Source organism: Drosophila pseudoobscura, chromosome X (genome assembly GCF_009870125.1).
Source record: "Drosophila pseudoobscura strain MV-25-SWS-2005 chromosome X, UCI_Dpse_MV25, whole genome shotgun sequence".
In the NCBI taxonomy this organism is placed as follows: domain Eukaryota; kingdom Metazoa; phylum Arthropoda; class Insecta; order Diptera; family Drosophilidae; genus Drosophila; species Drosophila pseudoobscura.
In genome coordinates this window covers 64,036,102-64,056,186 of record NC_046683.1, presented here as the reverse complement: position 1 = coordinate 64,056,186, position 20,085 = coordinate 64,036,102, and the positions used below count along the sequence as shown (strand labels likewise).

At 50.3% G+C, this 20,085-nt stretch overlaps 4 protein-coding genes across 12 annotated transcripts; 3 read left to right on the top strand and 1 right to left on the bottom strand.

Moving 5' to 3' along the window:
• Window positions 1-2,315: 2,315 nt before the first annotated feature.
• On the top strand, window positions 2,316-8,985 carry Rsph3 (Radial spoke head protein 3). Of its 2 annotated transcripts, none has more exons than XM_015188412.2 (4): window positions 2,316-2,711; window positions 7,460-7,550; window positions 7,644-8,059; window positions 8,121-8,985. In XM_015188412.2, exons 1-4 carry the CDS (start codon window positions 2,455-2,457, stop codon window positions 8,638-8,640), a joined length of 1,284 nt encoding a protein of 427 aa, XP_015043898.1. In that variant the 5' UTR covers window positions 2,316-2,454; the 3' UTR covers window positions 8,641-8,985. The 2 variants fall into 2 exon arrangements, with proteins under 2 accessions (XP_015043898.1, XP_002135513.2); XM_002135477.3 differs by lacking the exon at window positions 2,316-2,711 and adding an exon at window positions 4,741-5,696.
• Window positions 8,986-9,185: 200 nt separating this feature from the next.
• On the top strand, window positions 9,186-11,105 carry Ist1 (IST1-like protein). Of its 5 annotated transcripts, XM_001352806.4 has the most exons (5): window positions 9,186-9,501; window positions 9,560-10,295; window positions 10,368-10,418; window positions 10,672-10,734; window positions 10,803-11,105. In XM_001352806.4, the coding sequence occupies exons 1-5, from the start codon at window positions 9,320-9,322 to the stop codon at window positions 11,031-11,033; spliced, it is 1,263 nt and encodes a 420-aa protein (XP_001352842.2). In that variant the 5' UTR covers window positions 9,186-9,319; the 3' UTR covers window positions 11,034-11,105. The 5 variants fall into 5 exon arrangements, with proteins under 5 accessions (XP_001352842.2, XP_015043899.1, XP_015043901.1 ...); XM_015188413.2 differs by lacking the exon at window positions 10,368-10,418; XM_015188415.2 differs by lacking the exon at window positions 10,672-10,734.
• On the bottom strand, window positions 11,031-12,153 carry Sbds (SBDS ribosome maturation factor). The gene is made up of 2 exons (XM_001352807.4): window positions 11,795-12,153; window positions 11,031-11,730 (listed from the first exon to the last, which is right to left on the bottom strand). The coding sequence occupies exons 1-2, from the start codon at window positions 11,923-11,925 to the stop codon at window positions 11,103-11,105; spliced, it is 759 nt and encodes a 252-aa protein (XP_001352843.1). The 5' UTR covers window positions 11,926-12,153; the 3' UTR covers window positions 11,031-11,102.
• A 40-nt stretch (window positions 12,154-12,193) lies between these two features.
• velo (sentrin-specific protease 6 veloren) lies at window positions 12,194-19,986 on the top strand. Of its 4 annotated transcripts, none has more exons than XM_001352808.5 (9): window positions 12,194-12,857; window positions 13,128-13,233; window positions 13,308-13,997; window positions 14,110-16,599; window positions 16,680-16,797; window positions 17,372-17,490; window positions 17,561-17,777; window positions 17,855-19,314; window positions 19,387-19,986. In XM_001352808.5, the coding sequence occupies exons 2-9, from the start codon at window positions 13,153-13,155 to the stop codon at window positions 19,714-19,716; spliced, it is 5,505 nt and encodes a 1,834-aa protein (XP_001352844.5). In that variant the 5' UTR covers window positions 12,194-12,857; window positions 13,128-13,152; the 3' UTR covers window positions 19,717-19,986. The 4 variants fall into 4 exon arrangements, with proteins under 4 accessions (XP_001352844.5, XP_033238950.1, XP_033238951.1 ...); XM_033383059.1 differs by having other exon boundaries at window positions 16,677-16,797; XM_033383060.1 differs by having other exon boundaries at window positions 12,194-13,233; window positions 16,677-16,797.
• Window positions 19,987-20,085: the final 99 nt, after the last annotated feature.

The window sequence follows — 20,085 nt, the reverse complement described above, 5'->3', positions numbered from 1 at the left end:
CCTCTCCGAGGGCCAGGGTGTGGGCATCGCCTGTGTGGCCCTCTGTTTGCCTCTGCCCCTCGAGTGGTGGCATCATTAACCTTTTCCCAAAAGATTCAAATGTCAAACGTCATGGCCACTTATTGATTGTTGTTGAATGTTGACTCAATGCCTCTGCCGCCTCTGTGATCTTATTAGAACAGAAGGGGCCCAAGAAGGGGGTATGCCACACAGGACAGGGACAGGGACAAAAGGGGACACAATTATCACCCCCGCGCATCAAGCATCAGAGACAGAGGCCATGGCATAAAGCAAAACGTCATCGCACGACAGTCGCACAGTCATTGTCCACTCTACATTACGGACAGGGGAACAGTCCCCCCTGTTCCAGGGCTAGAGGGGCAGGGTACAGCAGACAGGGGGCACGGGTCCATGGATTGCGTTAATGAATAGGCAAAAACAAAATACAAAAGGATGCAGCATGTAATTTCCCTTCCGATTGGATCGTATCGTTTAGAGCGGGATTAATGATAAATATTGGAAATCGGATGGAAGCAAAAGGAAAACCATGGGGGAAATCCCTGGGGAAAATGTAATTAAATGACACGTTTCCTTGAAATTGGATACAGGCAAGGGGCTGGGCTGGGCAGGGCTTTGATGGAAATTTAAGATTTCGATTGACTAATGCTTGAATGCTGGAAATTCCAAGTCAGGCGCTTAATTTTTCCAAGGAATTCAAAGGATTTTATCAGGCAAATCATAAACGATTTAGATTCATTATTTACACAATTATAACATTTTCATAATTGTGACGGAAATTAATTTAACGAGAAGACAACAAAAAATTAAAATTTGAAAAGCGTAAAAGTATTCATTAATTGTGAAAGAACGAGGGGGGACGCTGTGAGCCGCGGCTCTACTTTTATGCCCGATACTCAGTCAATATATATGTATGTATGTATGTACATATGTTCGTATATATGTGAGCTTATGATTTATATAATTTATACAATATATTTTATACATTGCTTGGTATAGCTCTCCGCCAAAGGGAGATTCGATTTGATATGTTTTTCCTTTCTCTTTACATTTTTGTTTACATCTGTCTCTCTCTCTCTCTCATTCATTTCTTACACCCCGCCAGAGGACGCACACTGCACGACGAAGAGTGTGTGTGAAAGAGAAGGAATGAGCCACTGCAATTTAATTTGTTCTTTCTGGCTATAATATTCATATTTATCCCATCCACATCCAGATCGGAAATCTACTATAAATTGTCAGTTTCTATAATTCTGCGTTGGTGCGAGAGAATCTTCGAAATTGTGGATTTTCGTCCCTTGTGGGGGCGTGGCCAAATTTTGCAACAATTTTCAAATCTAATATTAGGGTTATAGGTTATTAGGGTTAGGGTTATACTCTGCAAGTATCGTACTGTAAGATGGTTTATTATTATATTTTAGCTGTAATCTAGCTGTAAATAAATGAATAAATAAAAATATACTGAATCGAGCCACTGCTTTGAATTGCCTGCTTTGTCGTTAGCTACAAACAACAGCTGCTTACAAGCAGTTGCCAGCAGCTTAGTTGAACAACTGCTTGATAGCAGTGTCACTGCTTGTTTTTTCATGCTGCCACTTCGTTGAAAAAGTAACATCCAAACAGGGCTGCCACATTACTGAATAAACATCGCTATTCAAAAGAGCACACATCAAGCTTTAAGCTTAAAACATAGACAAAAGAGTGCTGCCACATTACCAAATAAACTTCGCAATTCAAATTCAAAACTTCCAAGGAAAGGAGCCTAGAGTTCAAGCTTTAAGCTAAGAAAAAGCTGAGAATTCCATTCCTTTGCGCTGTCCATGGAGTCCTATTTGATTGAGGGAGATATATAAATAGAAATCTCACACTAAAAGACAGACAGTACACAATCAATCCTTGAATAATTTATACTACAGCCAATAAATCGGGAGTGGAAAAACCAAAAAAGAGAATCAACATTTGGTGTCCCAAAAAAAAAACCCCACCAATTATTCATTCGATAAACATATCAGAGACGCAAATCGCAGATATATCGCACAGACAAAAACCCCCCCGCTTAATGGCGCATTGCAACAGGACGCAGGGAGCCCATCTTTAACGACTCCACTGCCCTGACTCCTCCTCCTCCACACCGGCAACAGTTTTTTAACAATGCCGCATATCCATTTCCATAGCAACTGACGGGAAATTCCGCCGTTGTTGTTTATTTTGGATACAAATCCAGGCAAACGTCGGTCCCAAAACAATACAAATTTCAAAATAATCATAAAATTTCCAAACCGAAAGAAAAACAAAAACAGTAAGCCCGTGGAAAATGCGTCATTTTGGGGCCATAGTTTTGTACACTTCATTCCGGTAGATCTCTGACCCGAGTGAGAGAGATACTTTTCGTAAATTTATTAACACACAAAAAAACGCACAAAAAGCCGCGAAGTGATGCCAACGATTCCGAAACGCGACTACAAGCCAAACGGCGGTGGCAGTGGCTACCGGGCAGGCGGTGATCGCCTGCGCGGGGGCGGCGGCGGTGGCCCCGGCGGTGGCAAGAATTTGGGCATGGATTTGCTCATCCGCACCGAGGTCACAGAGATGCAGATCAAGTGGCAGGACAACCCCTGCCCGGCGCCGCCCTGCAAGCAAGCCTTCTGGTGGTCCAGTCAGCCGAAGCCCGTCAAAATCAAAGGTTGCCCCAAGTAAGTAGATGCCACAGCCACATCCACATCCATTTCGGGGACACATCGGAGAGGGATGCGATCCCCCCCTAGCTGTTGGGGTCAATGGAATCCAGAGAAAGACCAGAAACCGAAAGTCATAAACTGCGTAAATAAATTATTAAACGCTTTCGCGGGGTATGGGGCTGGCCAGCACAATGGACGGACGGACACGCAATGAATCGAGACATTCGTGTGCCACAAAAGGTGGTAACAATAGAAGTGGCACGAATGATGATTACCGGGCAGATTGCGGGGCGAGGGGCGAAGGGGGGCGCCTTTTTTACGAACTGTGCAGCTTTCGTTGGGTGCTTAAAAACTGACGCACAATCATAAAAATACACCAGAAATGGAAGGACAATGACAGAAGAACGGGTGTTGGGGGGGGGCAGGGGGGAGGGTCGCGTCGGTCTTGGGTCGGCTTAAGGTCAAGTTAAGGAATACGGCAGGATTATCTGAAGAAAGTTGATAAAAGTTGGAAGGTTTTACGGAGTATATTCTAAGGAAATCGATTACACCATATAAAACCCATAGAGAACAAAACCCATGAATAGAACCCATGCATATCATTCTAGAACCCTTAAAGAAGAATATATTTTGCTAGGTATTATTTAATCCAGGAAAATGACAGGAAAATCCCTAAGATATTGTATAGAATCCATAGGGATCCAAGTAAACCATTTTCAAACCCACAAATGACAGATAAATCCTTCAATTATTGACTAATATCAGTAGAGAAGAAAATATCCATCAAACCCTAAGAAAACACAGTTCTCAATATACCAGAGACATTGTCCCATTCCTAACCAAAAAAACAAATACAGGGAGGGAAAATCTATACCTTAAACCACGTAGACTCAAACCTCCAAAGAAAACGTTGAAGTCCTCAAGAAATCGATGGTATTTCCTATCGTAAGACCGCAAATAGTAGGGAAAACCCCCAAATATTTGTACAAGAGTGATTTCTATCGCCCAAAAATCGATCAAGGAAGCCGAAAGCAATGCCAGATGTTCCCCGATTCTAGAACCCACTTTAATTATAGATCCTCCATCTTTATTTGCCTTCTGGCCTTTTCCTGGTAGACCGCTTTCTTATCGAGGAACATCCTTGTGTATCTCGGAATTGCGCCTTCGATTGCCGCGAATTCCACTTAATTATGCTTCAAGTGACTCTTTAATTTCCCGCCTTGTCGTTTATCGCGATTGACCTTGCCCATTGACATTAGTGGCCTCCAAAAGGAGGAGGAAAGTGGGAGGATTTCCTGGTAAGAAAACCACCCGAACCGGCCACATGCTTAATTCAATGTCACATTCAATGGAAATGCGTGGAGTCATCTGCAGCTCAAAGGAGGTGCCACTGCCAGTGCCACTGCCACTGCCACCCATCGAGGTGCCACGGGAAATGGTGCGACACTTGCGGATAACGAAATTCAAGGTCCAATAATGGAGAAAAAGGAGACCCAAACACACGACGCGACGATTCCTATGCAAAAATTCTTGGGATTCGGTGGCCTGTTAACAGTTTTCGCATTATTATTGCAACACCATCAAAAAAAGGCCCCAACACCACACCAGACCACACCGCACCGCACTCTGGGGCAGAGTCCGCTGACCAGAGGGGCATTGGAATGGGATGGGCATGCCACACACGAAAGTTTATCGTGTCCCCAGGCCGAGGCGTCAGTCCCAAGGCTCGGACCATCGCGAGGTCCTTTGGTCCCTTGGTCATTTGGCTTTCGCCACTCGAATCGTGCGGTACAACGCGTGTGGCACTCTCCGCAGAGGCGGGCGGAATAAATACTAGAAAATAGAACGAAACAAAGGCAAAATATTGATTAACTTTTTCCGGCGTGTGGAAAGGTCTGCTGTGTGGTGTGTCGGGCCCCAAGGGCCATTAGCCATTGGCTATAAATGGACGTTGCGGTGACCGGTAGCGCCCGTTCCTAAGCGGGAGGGGAGCGCCAGGAGCAGCAGTGGAGCAGCGTAGCAGGCAAAACTACCGGTAAACACACACAATTGTTGAACGATGCCAGAGACAGAGACGACCAGCAGCAGCAGCCCCAAGAATCAGCACGAAGATCACTTTCCCAAGCCACAGCCACAGCCACAGCAGCAGCAGCAGCAGAACTTTTCCTTCTCCAGCAGCTATCCCTATGCACCAGGACGCACCTCCAACTCCAATTCCAACTCCAACTCCAACTTGAACAATTCCTACAACGTGCAACGCTATCAGAGTCCCTACAATTTCCAGCACGTGGTGACGAACGCCTTCTCCGTGCTGCAGCCTCATCCCTCGGAGGATCTTGCTCTCAATCCGCGACCACAGCAGGCCATAGTGCGTCCCACACGGCGACAGGAGGTGCCGCTCGAACCGGAACCATCCGTGGACCATGTAGATCCCCCTCGATCCTTCTTCTCGAGGAGCAACCAGGAGGTGCGCAGCTTTGCGGATGAGTTGAGCCACAAGCTGCGTTTCCTGGCGCCGGAGGAGAACTACGGTGGCGGCATCAGCAGCATCGGCGGCATCACCGGCGCCTGGATGGCCGCCCGTCACTCCGGCGACATGACACAGCGTCCGCGCTTCGAGACGACTGTGCCCACCGGCATCTTTCTGCCGCCGCCCCACGAAGTGCAGATGCTCCCAGCCTCGATGCTGCGGCGCCATGTGTATGCCTACTCCTCGTACCCCATGATCCTGCAGAGCTACTACTCGAAGGACCCTCTCAAATCGCCCAATCCCGGGGAAAAGGAGCCCAAGGCGGTGACTGCCACACGATTGAATGGGTTTCGTGCCACCGCTGCCGTTGCAGCAGCCACTGCGGCAGTGGCAGTGGCAGCAGCTCCAGTGGCAGCGGCCCCCAAGGCCCCCTCCACCGATCAAACGCAATCCCTGGCCGGTGGTCTTCACATAACGAAGGCCCAGTTCCAGCAGCAACTGCAGCAGCGTCGCGGCACCAGCGACAAGAGGTAATAAAAGCAGAGGCACACGGGCCGCGACGTCAGGATATTCGGTTTCCACCCCTCAGGCGCAGAGAGAAACCCCCAAAGGCGGGGGCTTCCTTGCTGTATTGGCATTGGCGGTCATCCAATGGCAGTAAAGTGGGCCGGCCATACGAATATTACCATAAATTCAAATGAGAAACGGACTCTGGGGGGCTCCCTCCCTCGACCTCCTTCCTCGGATTCCTTCAATCGATTTCGTGGGTTTTAGCATTTCAATTAGAAAATGTTTTTGTTTTTCAATTCATTTGGTCATGTTTTGATTAATTTATTAGGTTAGAGAATGAGGGAAAACTACTGGGGAAAATGAAGTGGAAACTAGCGGAAAACGGGACGAAACCCTTGCATAAAAGAAGGACAGGCAAAGAGAAGGACACTCGTATGTTTTTCGTGTCGTTTGGCAGTCCCTTAAATAATTTAAATCTAGATTTCGTAAACAACGACAAAAAAAGGGCAAAGCAACGACAAAAAATAGTGCCACAAATTGGTGGGGAAATTAAGTTCAATTGCCACACCAGCCCCAGCACCCAAATGTGTGGCAGGAAGGACATGGGACCGACCCGACCCGACCCAACCCAGACCCCAGACCCCTGTGTCCTGGCTCCTGGCGCCGGTTGTTGTGTGTCTCTGTGTCTCCGGTAAATGGCGCAGCCACAAAAATGGGTCTCCACTTTCGTATGATGGTAAATATGTGAAATATATCACTCAACAATGCACACGAGAAGGTTAGGCAGGAAGTTGATTAAGTAAATATCATTTTTCTGGCCACTTTAGAGGAGGAATACAATACGGAAGATAATGGGCGGAATAAAGGGGGTTTACTGTAAGCAAATTGTGTATAAAAAAGGGCATTTCGTTTATGGGACATTTGTGCAATGAGGAAAGTGGAACAAAAGTATAAATACCAGAGAGATTGTATAATAAAAAAGGGTTTACAGACAGCAAGCAATGGAAAAACTCAAGGTATCCTTTCGTTTATGGGAACCTAGTTAAACGATTATTTGTCATTTGCCAAAATACAGAATACAGATCCCAAGAACAGAGCTAATCCCTTAAGTAATCCCCTTAAGTATACCATATTTCTGTATCATTTTGTCCTCCAACAGCTGTGTAACTCTAGAGAAAAACCCTCCTGTTATTTAGAGCCAAAGTTTTAGGAACATGAGGCCAGGCCAGGCCACAGCCAGACCCGACCCGACCCGAACCGACCAGACCAGACATTCGCCCGCGACGTTCAATGTCTGACTTCCGGCCAAAAAGTGGCTACAAAAATTTGCATAGGTCACGAGTTCACGATCCAAGTTCTTCCACACGTCTGACACAAGGAATGTTTGGCAAAGGAATAGTACATAGAAATTAGCAAGTCATAAATTACTCACCAGGGCGGCGAAAAAGGAGTTTTAAAGCTTTAAAACTCGAGGGAACTCCATTAATGGTCTTTCGTTTGACCCAAAAGTGTAGTGAACTTCGGTTGTGGTGGGAGGGGGGTGGGCCTTCGAAATTGATTCGAATCGGAGATGACTTGACAAGCAGCCAGCTGGTGGGCGTTGGGGCGTTGGGAAATGCACAAATTTGATGATTATCGCACGCCCGCGTTGGAGGCGGTGCATCAGATTTGGGGGCTCTAGAATAAAGAGAGAGGAACGCAAGGGAGCGTTGAACTGGGTCGAGGTTCTCCTTTAATTGATGGAATACGAATACTCACCGCCTTTCTCTCGCCTCCTCCGCAGAGCCGTTGTGCCGCCGCCAGAGCCCTACAAGAACGTCATGTACGACCGTCGTGTCATAAAAGGCAGCAACTTTGGCAACGCCTCCATGGTGGTAAGTGGTGTGCTGCTGTCCATCGGGCGGGCAGTCCTCCGCCAGCCGTGACCCGGGATTGATCCACTTTCTTGTGTTGTGTGTGTTTTTCAGGCGGATGTGGATCCCTTCGACAAGGCCGCGGAAATTAAGCGACGCAATATGCTACGAAAGCGTTCGATCCAATGCAGAAACCAGAGGAATGTCCTGGGCACACCACCGCCGGTGAAGGGCCGCAAACACGAGACTATTCAGACAGAGAAGTATTTGGAGAAACTGGGACAGCGTCCACCCGAATTCACGGTGGACACGCAAACGGATCTGTTTTTGGAGAAGCCGCCAACACCGCCATTCATCGCCGCGAAGGTGGGCGTCGATGTGGGCACCGAAATCGGCGAGGGCGAGCTCTTCCACTTCGATGCCGAGGCACAGCCCATTATTGATGTCCTGGTGGATGCCTGCATCGAGCAGAGCATGCTGGAGGTCGCACACGAGATGGAATTGGACAGTTTGCGCCGCAAGCAGGAGGAGTACGCCAACCAGAGATCCATTCGGAGATCATTTTTATACAGTTATTTCGTTCTCTTGCAGATTCCTCGCCCAACGCGAGGTGGAGCTTGCCGAACTGCGGCGCCTGGAGGCTGAGGAGATGCGTCTGCGTGCCGAGAAGGAGCGCCGCCTGCGGCAGGATGCCATTGCTAAGGAACTCGACGCCGAGATGCAGAAGAGCGTGACGGCAGCCAAGCTCTTGCAGGGCCACATTGCCAGTCTGGTGCCCGAGGTCCTGGAGAACATCGAGCCGGCCAGCGATGCCGTGAAGAAGGAGCAGCTCATGAAGAGCATCTGTCCCTGGCTCTCGGCGGAGGTGGCCGAGGAGGTGGGCCACATTGTGGACTCACGCGAGATCCTCACGGCCATCATACAGGAGATCATCAAGCAGCGCGCGGAGGTGTATGCCGGCTATCGCGAAGACTTGTCCGAGGCCACCACACTCACGACGGATGTTTGCGAGGAAGAGGGTTGCATGGTCGACGAGATGGAGGCGTGTCCGTGCGAGACCGGAACCGAGGAAGAGTGTCCCACACCGCCGCCGGAGCCTCCGCATTTGTGAGCACTTCGCAAAATGCTGCAAAATGATTTTTTTTGTTTAGATTTAGTTAAGATTTTAAGTTGAACAAAAAGCGGCCCCTCCCAGACACACATACACACAAGACAAAAAGACACACATCCATACATATATACAATACCCAAAATAACCGCTATGATGGACATGATCGAACATGCACCGCCGTTTTGCGGTTGTGTCTGGCGGTTGTGCTGCCTCTGGTATCGCGGCAGCCGGCTGCCAAACACAATTGCAGTGCAGCGGTGAAATTTCAAATTGTAACAAATATTGTTAAAGGTTTTTATGTTATTGAAAATTCAACGAAATAAAGCTCAAGAAACCACAAAAAAACACTTTTACGCGCGAATCGAATTTACCGGAATTTATGGTTGGGAAGAAATCGATAGTGCTATCGATACTATTGGTGGTTGAAAAATGAGCCGCTCGAGTGGAAAAATTGAACCGTAATTACCATATGACTCGGAACATCGATGACAAAATACCATATCGATATATCGATGGTGAACTTTCGCCGAACTGCCAACTGTCTTGTGCAGCCACAGGTTGGCATGCCTGTGACGTCACTGACATTTGTTTTTCCCTAATTTATGAATCACCAAAAAACGTAGTTCACAGTTTTCATTAGTTAACGGCTGCCCAGAGCAAAGTACCTGCTCAAATCACAATGTTCTCCAGCGGACCCAACTACAACAAGCTGAAGACCAACCTGCGGTTGGCCCTCAATCGCTTGAAGCTCCTGGAGAAGAAGAAGGCGGAGCTGACGCAAAAGTCCAGGAAGGAGATAGCCGATTATCTGGCCACGGGGAAAACGGAGCGTGCCCGCATCCGGGTGGAACATATAATACGGTAGGACACGCGATAAATGGTCCTCCACCACTACAGACATCTACCCTCTGTCCCACAGTGAGGATTACCTGGTGGAGGCGATGGAAATGGTGGAAATGTACTGCGACCTGTTGCTCGCTCGCTTCGGTCTCATCACCCAAATGAAGGAGCTGGACTCGGGCATAGCCGAGCCGGTGGCCAGCCTTGTGTGGGTCTGCCCCCGCCTGCAGAGCGACATTGCGGAGCTCAAGATCATCTCGGACATCTTCATCACGAAGTACGGGCCGCAGTTTGCGGAGCACAACCGCACCGCTACCGGGGATCATTATGTGTCCGAGAAGCTGATGCACAAGCTCACCCTACAGGCGCCGCCCAAGCTGCTGGTGGAGAAGTATCTGCTTGCCATCGCCAAGAACTACAACATCGAGTACGAGCCGGATCCGCAGGTGATGCAGGAGGAACAGAAGCCGGAACAGCACCATCTTATCGATCTCTCCGATCGCAACAATCTCAGTGGTGGTGGCATGCCTCCGCCACAGATGGGTTTCATTGGGTATCCGGCCGTGCCGCCGCTTCCCAATATGCCGGTGCCACCCACAAGCAAACCGTTTAATTATCCGCCATTTGGCGGCGGCGGCGGCGGTGGCGGTGGCGGTGGAGGAGGCGCTGGTGCTTGTGCAGGAGGCCCACAGCCGCCTCCACCGTTTGCCTACAACATACCGCCCAATCAGCCACCGCCGTCGCAGCCATCGATGCCATCGGTGGTGCCTGGCAAATGCTCGGAGGAGAAGGATCTGAATACCAATTTCATAAATGTAACTAGATCTTTTTGTATATTTCCTCACACTTTTTCGCATGTCTTTGCATGATTTTATGGGTTATTGCAGCGGGAAACTAACAATACGGATGATTCGGGCAGCCCAGATGAGAATATTCTGGTAGGTTTTTCCTTTAGTTTGGCGTTGCCTCTTTAATCTACTAACATTGATCGTGCTTATCGTTCTTTCATCACTTAACTGGTTGTATCTTCTCCTCCGCCCTTGTATCTCTATCTCACTCTATATGACGTCAATGCGTGTAAGTCTTATCATCCCAGAAAATGATTCATACCCTGCCTGCTGCCTGCTATCACTCCCACCGTTTTTGTTGATTTTGATTTGCTTTTTGATTTCCCTTTTTTTTGCTTGACAGCGCCCCAAACCCAACAATGATCCGCCGCCACGTTATACCTCCATTAATCCCGTCAACCTGCAGGTCAGGCCCCGAAACTAGGGATACTCAATCCCCAGCTAAAAACCTCCCTTTGTTCCTTTCGTTCACAGAATGCCAACAAACCGAAACCACAACCGCGCTCAAAGCTTCCTCCTGGTGGACCTCCGGGGCCCACACTTCCGAGTGCCCCGCCTGCCTTGGACCTTCCATCGCTGCCCAATGTACCCTTGGATCTGCCAGACATTCCGCCGGGACCTTCAGGCGGCAAGAAGGAGGATGAAGATGAGATCGATTTCGATGAGTTGTCGCGTCGCTTCGAGAATCTCAAGAAGCGCAAATGAATTTGTTATATCGTATATTCTCGATCCTGTATTCTGTTTAACATAAATAATCACATATATATGTCCAATTTAGAAGACTTCTTCATTCTCTACGACCTCTTTGAGTTCGAGGAGTTCCAGCAGACCCTTGCCCTTGGTTTCGTTGCGCACCAGCTCGTCAATCACGCGATATTGTCCAGGATCGATCAGCAGCGTCAAATGGAGCGTTGATTCCTCCCATTCCTCGTGCTCCACGGCGTTGGCCAGCTTCACCACAGATTCCTTGAGCTTGCCGCCGCCTTCTTTGCCCGCAAAGCTGACACGCAGCTTCATGCGTGACCGCTCGATGGGCAGATGCTCGCGCAGCATTTTGATGGCCTCCAGGGTGTTCTGCTTGGTGTTTTTGTTCATCTTCACCGAAAAGTGGGCATCCTTGAGGGACTTTTCGATGATCGAGGCCGAGTAGGGGCGACGCGTCTCGGGATTTACGCAGAGAGCGGCCACACTGTTGACGATGCTGTTCAGCTGCGTGTCGAGCACGCTTTGGCGCTCCTTCTCCGATACCTGAAGCTCGCCTTTGCTCAGGATTTCCTTGCAGATTTCTGTTTCATCTGTCTTGTTGAAGGCCTTCTGCAGTTCATCCTTCTTGGCCGCCTGGCCCTTGGACACATTTGTGAAAACTGTGTGGGTTTGCAGGACCTCATCGATGTCTTTTTCGCTGCGATGTCAATTGGGAGAAAAGTTTTGTCAAGCAACACGGACGAAATTCAGCCACTACTCACCTGTTGCTACGCCAGGACAAGACCTTGTTCTTGTAGCAGGCAATCTCGAAACGCTTGCCGCCCTTTTTTAGCCTCACAATGGCCACATTTGTGAGACGAATTTGATTTGTGGGTGTGAAAATTTTGGACATGATGAAATTATAATAAAATGTTTGAGATTAGCGATGAGAGTTTGCTGAAATCCAAGATTAATGGATATTTTCGATACATTTGAGGGGTAGCTTTTCCTCATCTATTAACCTGAATAACCGATTTATCTTTGCAAGGATATAAAATCACCCAGAAAACGCAATTTCCATAGTGGAATTTCGGTTATTTATCTCTGAAACGCACATTTTTAGCTAACGATTTGTATCAGCCAAAGCTATCGGTTTGGTATATCGCTGGCTTCACATCTCCCCTGTATTCTGTTTTTGTTGGGCTCTCTTCCTCTTCCATCCAATCTGCAAGAGCGCGCTGTCCGTTAGCTACAAACGGCCCTTAAATCGCGATATCAATTACCAAAAAATCGCGTTCAACAAAGTGCAGCTTATCAAGCTGATAATGGCGAATAAAATGACATCAAACACTCAAACGCGGGCTTCAGTGCTTAAATCAGTGAATATTAGTGCAACTCCAATGTCTCAAATATTTAGTGGTCCCAATAAAATGGCTACATGCGAAAGAGTGGTACCACTAAACATTAGACGAAAACGGCGAAAAGACAGACATCGATAAACGAGTGTAGCAAAACGCAACACTGAAAAATGTTTGTAAACAGCTGCGAAACTCCGCCAAGCCGCCAGGGGGCGTGCCAGCTTCGAGTAGGCATTGCCAGAAACGTTCAATTGTAATGCTGCCCTGTGCAACGCCATATTTGATTCGGCTGCTTGCATTATAATACAAGAAATTAAAAAATTTTCAAAGGAAAACGCTGCGCAAGGCTTGCCAATCACTTGTCCCACTTGTGTGTGAAAACGTTTTGTGAAAATGATTTAACACAGATTAAGTGATTCGCGGTCCTAGAATCACCAGTGGATTCCAGCAAGGCAAAACGGACGTATTCTCATCAACGCAGCAGAAGGTGTGTGTTTGTGTTTGCTTGTGTATGTGTGTGAAACGCATGAAAATGGTCTGAAGAAATGTCCCAGAAATTGTATAATAAACGTGGAATAAACGTTCCGCTTGCTAACTGATCTATGCGGTCTATTATCCTGCACCATTGATGTGGGGAAAAAGAGTTTTTTTTTGTGTGCGCTTGCCATGTGTTTGTGTGTGTGTGGAAGGCCATCTTGTAGATGAGACCATCATTATAAAATTGTGTCTACTCTCCGCTCTTTGTACTCTCTCGCAGTACACCACCACAGACCCCACACAAAATGGAGCAGTATCTAGTGCCGATAGAGGAGCCCGTCTACTCGGATTTGCAGGTGGTGCAAGTGCCCCAAGAGGAGGTTGGGGTGAGTATTTCGAGTGCTGTCGGCAGCAAACTTCGTGCAACTATAAACTGGAATGCCATTTACATATATCGCAGTCTCTGGTGCTCCAGGATGACCAGCAATTGGTGTTCAACGACCAGCAGCAGGTGGTGTATCAAACCACGGCGCCGGCCCAATACCAGCAGCCCCAACAGGCCACAGCTCCGGCCCACTATATCATCGGCGGGGACGATCTCGCGGTGCAGCAGCAGCAACAACAGCAGCAGCACCAGCAGCAGCAAGTCGTGATGCACCATCAGCAGCACCAAGTGCAGCAAGTGCATTACCAACAGCAGGATGCACAACAGCAACAGCAACAGATCCATTTGGAGCAGCAACAGCCGCAGCAATATGTGCAACATCAGCAGCAACAGCCCGCCATTCAGCACACCCAGCAGATATATTACACCTCCGAGCAGGTCCTACAGCCCAATACTATTGTGCAGCATGCATCCATGCAGCAATTGCAACAGCAACAGAAGAAACAGCAACAGCAGGTCCTCCAGCAACAGCAGCAGCAGTACCACGCACCCACCTACCAACAGCAAACGGCACAATTGGTACAGACGAGTCCCCAGCAGCAGCAACAACTGCTGCAGAGTCCCCAGCAGCAGCAGCATCAGCAGACTCAACAGCAGGCCCAGACCTTGCATCTACAGACATCGCCCGCTCAGCAGCAGCAACAACAGCAGCCGCAGGTCGTCTACCGCATGACCACCACACAGCAGCAGCAACGGCCGCTTACGGTAAGAATCAAGACAACAAATGAATAGAAATTGCAGTTTAGCTAATGTTTTTGGGGGTGTGTGTGGTTTAGTATTCAATTTAACGATTCTTCTCATTTGATATTTGATCCAGAACAATATGCATGTGATTGTCCAGCAGCAGCCGGTGCTTATCCAGGCGCAACAGCACCAGGAGCTCATCATGCGCCAGGCCACGGCCATTCATCCGTACAACAATCGCGTGGTTTATGCCACATCTCCACAACAGCAGCATGTCCTCCAGCAGCACGTGCAACAGCAGCAGCAGCAACAACAGCAGCAGCAGCAGCAACAAATGCAGCTGCAGGCCACAGCACAGACGGCACACCTCGTCCAGACGCGTGTGGTGCCACAGCAGACACAAAACGTGGTCTACCAGCAGTTGCAAGTGCAGAAGGTGCCCCAGCAGCAACAGACGCAACAGCAGCAGCAGGTGGTGCACACACAGCAGCCACAACTGGTGGCCACAGCTCCCGGAGGAGGAACCCTCGTGCGAGCCGCATTTCGCGGCAAGTCCGCAAGGGGAGGAACTGTTGTCGCGCGAACAATGATTGCCACAAGCGGAGGGGTACGACCCACGCTCAGTCCCACAATTGTGCGTCACGTGCGTCCCAGAGGAGCCGCAGGCACAGTCCAAGGCGGGATTGTAAGGAATATGCGTCCGGCGGGAGTTCGTCCAACGCGAGCCCAGCTAGTGGTGCAAACTAGCTCCCCGGAGGGCAGCCAGACAATGCAGATCGTGACCCAGACACAGATGACGAAGCATATAACCATTAGCGCGAATCTCGGCCAGCCGACGATCCCAGGGCAGCAGGTCTCGCAGCGGCCATTGTATCCGCAGCAGCATCCACAGCAGCATCAGCAGCAGCACCAACAGATGCTGATGATGCGACAGTCGTCGGTGCGATATCGGGCGCCCGTCTCCCTCACCTCGGCTGTGTCGGCGCCCGTCCCCACCGCTGTGACAGCCACACCGGCTGCAGCAACCACAACCAGCATGGGGATAGATATGGAGGAGCGTATCCAAGCGGCTGTCTTGAAGAAGGAGCAGCAGAAGCCGCCCCCTAATCAGATGCCCATACAGCTGGCGCAGGGCACTAGCCTGACGACCTACTATCCAGGCAACACCGCTCCACAGGCCACCACGGAAGAGGAGCAGCAGCAGCAGCAGCAGCAGCAACAGCAACAGTTGCAACAACAGCAGCAGCAGCAGCATCAACAACAACAACAGCAACAGCATTTGCAACAGCAACAAATGCAACAGCAGCAGCAGCAGGTCCAGGCGGTGCGCACTGCGAGTGGAGCCAGCATGTCGCTGGCGGAGTTCAAGAAGCGCCAGACGATGACAGTATCGCCGGCACCCACATCCGTGCCGACTAGTGGAGGCCTGACGCCCTTGAGACCCGTGACACCGGGAACTATGGTGCGTGCCGCACCGAAACTGTTGGCCACACAGCCGCCCACTGGAGGAGTTGTGCCGATAGGGACACGCATTATGCAGCCGCAAAGAGCCATAGCGCCCCCTCTACAGGCGGCGTCAGCAGCCGCACCGGCACCCCCACCGCCGGCAGCAGCAGCAATAGCACCACCCTCTGCCTCCGTGGTGGACCCCGGCGATTCGCAATCATCCTCGCAGTCGGGATCATCCGTGCAGCAGACGTCGCACAACAACTACGAGATTCACTCGCAGCATGTGCTCAACAATCGAGCGGGTCAGGCGATACCCGAGAGGGATCGGAACAGTGCCAAGATGCTGGTGATACTCGCATCGGGAGAACAGCGACTGATCACCTTCACCCTGCCCCGGGAGTCGTGCACTGTGCAGGATCTGCTGGAGCAGGTCTCTGTGCCGTTTGACAACACTACAACAATCCAGTGTGTCGAGCATCGAGGTGCCAATGTGGATTTTGTAGTTACTGTTGGCTTTTCTGTCAACGAATCTGCCAGTGAACTGATATCCAGAGCAGAGGAAAGTCTACAAATGAATCGACAGCAGGAAAGTGCTGCCGCCAGTGGGGCACAATCGCAGCCTGCGCCCACATCTACGACACCGTCGCCGGCGTACACGCAGGCCAATGCAGCGGCGGAGCAGGCCAAGAGAGAGGCGGCCAGTGCAGCGGCACCGAACGGTGGAACAACCAACGGCACAGCCGCGGGAGCAGGTGTCGCGTCGGTGGCCAATGAAGGACGAAAGCTGATCGACGGCTACTATGCGGTGTGCAAACAGTGCGGCTTCACGGGCATGGACCATGCCAAATGCGAGCGCTGCAAGCGCGTCTTCCTGGAGCCCCCCAAGCGCCAGTCATACCTCACCAAGTCGAATGCCACATCCTCGCCGGCATCATCCACCTCCATCGAGCCAGCCACGCCCACGGAGAAGCGCGAGCTGGCAGCAGCCGCACGTTACGGCAAACAGCTGAGTGGTGTGACCTTTCCATCGGGAGCCAGAGGCCGCGGTGGCCTGGCTGCTATGCGGGGACGAGCCCGTGGAGGCAGGCGAGCGCCAGAGGCGGATCCTGTGGTGCTGCTGAGCAGCGAGGATGAGGCGGACGGCGATGATACCACAGTCGATGGCGGTGCTAGTGTAAGTGTCACTCGGTCTTGTCTCGCATTTCCCTCAAATAACGCTCCTCTTCCGTATTTTCTTTCCTCTTCTTGCAGCAGCCATCCCAACACTCGAGCAACTACAACAATTTATTGAATGGAAAAGCCCCTCTGGCCGCCGTGGCCTTTGCCTGCGAGACCATGCTGCCCGAGGTAGACGAAGAACCGCTGTACAGAGGTATGACCCTAATATACATATATAGTTTTATAAGCAAATATTTAGCATTGGCAGCGCATATTCAGCTGTCACGCATTTGTATGGGTACATGCAGAGCAATGTTTGTTGTTGTTTGTATGTAGTGTGTGTCGCGCGAGTGTGTCGAAATTTTCGTGCTGGCAATGCCTATCGCACTATTTTTAGTTGTAAGATGTACCGCTAGAGGGCGCTGGGTGGAGCGACACGCCATTTTATGTGTCGGGTGCGAGAAAAAGATTGGAAGAAGAAGAAGCGAATGCGTGAAAACACATCGTTTTCCACAATTCTATTGCATCTATTGTGAAATTGTTGGAAAAGTGTGGGTCATTTTAAATAGATAATACTAAAAATTAAGTCAGTTATTAAGAAGCTGCACTTTGCGCTATCCGTACAACCATGAATGACGAAGGTAATAACCGGATTTGGGCGAAAACGTGTGCGCAGTGAGAATAGAAGAGAAAAAAATGTGACCTCACGATGGATGTTGTACGTGTATCAGCAGCACATGTAAAAAAAAACAATAAATTAATTCTCAAATTACCATTTTTTTCTGCAGATTTTGTGCGCGGCGATGTCATGGACTTGTCGGATGTACCAAAAAGTGAACAATTCTCAACAGCGATCACCTGCAGCTGTGTGCGTCTGATCCCCTATCGTTTCGAAACAATTGAGCCGGTATGTGCCTTGAACCCCTCACCCTACCGCGATGCATGCAATGTGTGTTCATACTTTCGTTTCTTCCCAGGTCACCTTCACCTCGAAGGGCATTCGAATAAATGGCATATTGAAGGACATGGACGAGAAGTTCACCCTAAACATTTACAAGCATGAGGTGATCAAAGTCATTGCACATTTCGGTAGCTCTGACCAGCCCCAGACCCTGCTAACGCTCTATTTGCTCAAGACATGCGCACTGTACGTGAAAACGCAGCTCTGTCTGCCCGATGATCAACCAAGCGAACGTAAGTTTAGGACTCTGAGCCCATCCCTGACTGGAATTCGTTTCTTACAGATATTAACCGATTACTTCTCCCCGCAGAGACTGGCTTCAAATCGCAAACCTCTTTCCACACACGACGGCTCGTTTTGCTGTTCGATAGCATACCCGCCGCCACGCGAGAGACCATCAAGACGATGTTCAGCTGCGTGGACGAGATCTCAGCCATAGATGCGGCTGATATATTCGATCGCATTGCCGACTCCGATCGCAAGGCAACAAGAACACAGCCGTCGGTGCGGCAGCTGCGTGCCGATGAGCAGATGAATCTTCTCATGTATCCGCCCAAAGGAACGGGCAGTCTTTCCGTCAGCATGGAGGACTTTGTGTGCCTGAGGAAAGAGTCCTACGTAAACGACATAATTATTGACTTTTACCTGTTGTGGCTCCGAAACACACTGATACCGGAGGCAACACGCGAACGTACGCACATATTTAGTACGTTCTTTTATAAGCGACTGACGACGCTGACACGTCCCACCGACATGCGGCAGACAGCGGCCCAGAAGCGGCATGCCAGGGTCCAAAAGTGGACCAAAGTGGTGGACATATTCGACAAGGACTTTATAATTGTGCCGATCAACGAGCAGTCGCATTGGTTCCTCGCCATCATCTGTTTCCCGAACCTCAAGGGACCCGTCACCTACGACACCAATCAGCCCGTGGAGCCGCAGCACCTGAAGCGTGCGCGCGGCAAGAAGGTTTCTATGCAGATAGGCAACACCACCATCACACCGCTGACGAAGAGGGGCGAGGGTGGAGCCCTGCCAGCGGCACTCAACTCGGAAATTTGCCGCCTAGGCGACGACGGGGAGAGTGAGCGAGACGAGGCCGAAGGCGATGACAGCGACATGGCCTCCGAGGACAGTTACAACTCGAATTCTGCAAAGGAACCAACTGCCACCGGAAAGGAACAAGCGGCAGCCACACCCACATCCACATCCACACCCACGCCACAGGTTAGCAGCGGCCCAGCAAGGAGCAGCGGTGCGGAAGAGGTGCCGGCGGTAAAGCAGCCCCTGATCCTCATCTTTGACTCGTTGGCCGGGGCATCGCGCAGTCGCGTGGTGGCCACGCTGCGGGATTACCTCACCTGCGAATACAGAGTAAAGAAGCCGGATGCGCAGGCGCACGTCTTCAACAAGGATAACATGCCCGGACACTGCGTCAAAGTGCCGCAGCAGAACAACTTCACCGACTGCGGCCTCTACCTGCTGCAGTACGTGGAGCAGTTCTTTGCTGAACCCATCAGAGACTACAGACTGCCCATCAAGCAGCTGACGAACTGGTTCGACTTCATCACCGTCACCAAGAAGCGCGAGGACATTTCCAATCTCATCCAGAAGCTGATGGACGAGACCAACACCCAGCAGCGCCTGATCCTGCCGGTCATAGAGTTTCCCACCCTCAATGGGCAGCTGGTGGAGTATCCCGAGGAGGCTGAGAGTGCAGAGTTTGAGGAGGAGGAGGGTCACGAGGACGATGAGCTCAATAGCGAAAGTGTAAGTAACAGAAATGATCCTCAGATATGAGAAATCTAAATCTAATCTTTCATTATTCTGCCCCTCTATTAGTATGAGGAAAACAATGCTGTCGCTGAAATGGAAGTGGATCCCGTGGGCGATGATCTGCCTGTGGCCAAAACCCCAACAGCAGTGGTCGTTAGCACCACCGCAACGACCGTGAACAGTGGAGCGGCGACGGTGACTTCGAAGACCAAGCGGTTCGTGCTGAAGCGTTCGCTGCAGAACGGCCTGGGGACCACTATGACGAGCAATGGGTCTGTAATGCTGCCACAGCTGGTGAGCACAACGACGGCGAGCGGCGCGCTTGGCGGGGCAGGGACACATCTGGGGCAACGTGCCAATAGCGGCAGCCTCAAGATACGCAAGATCGAGCCTTAGCATCGGGAGGACGTAGAACAACGCATCGACATGCCGCCCGCCCCCCCGCGCATGCTGCGGCTGATGTTGCCACATCCACATCTGCAGCAGCAGCACCACCATCACCACCTGTAAATACATTTTAACATCGTAAAACTATTGTAATTCTCTTCATTTTTACCAGCATAATTTTTTTTTACACCAACATTACAGTCGCCACTGAGTGAAAGTAAAATTTCATAAATCGTTAAATAAATAAAAATTCGTATGTATAAAATACACCCAGAAACAGCTGTCTGTCGTTTGTCCGTTGATTTATTTATTTGCCAGAGGCAGCAGACAGCAGGAAGGGGAGGCTTTCTAATGCATCCACCGATACGCGTCGCACCC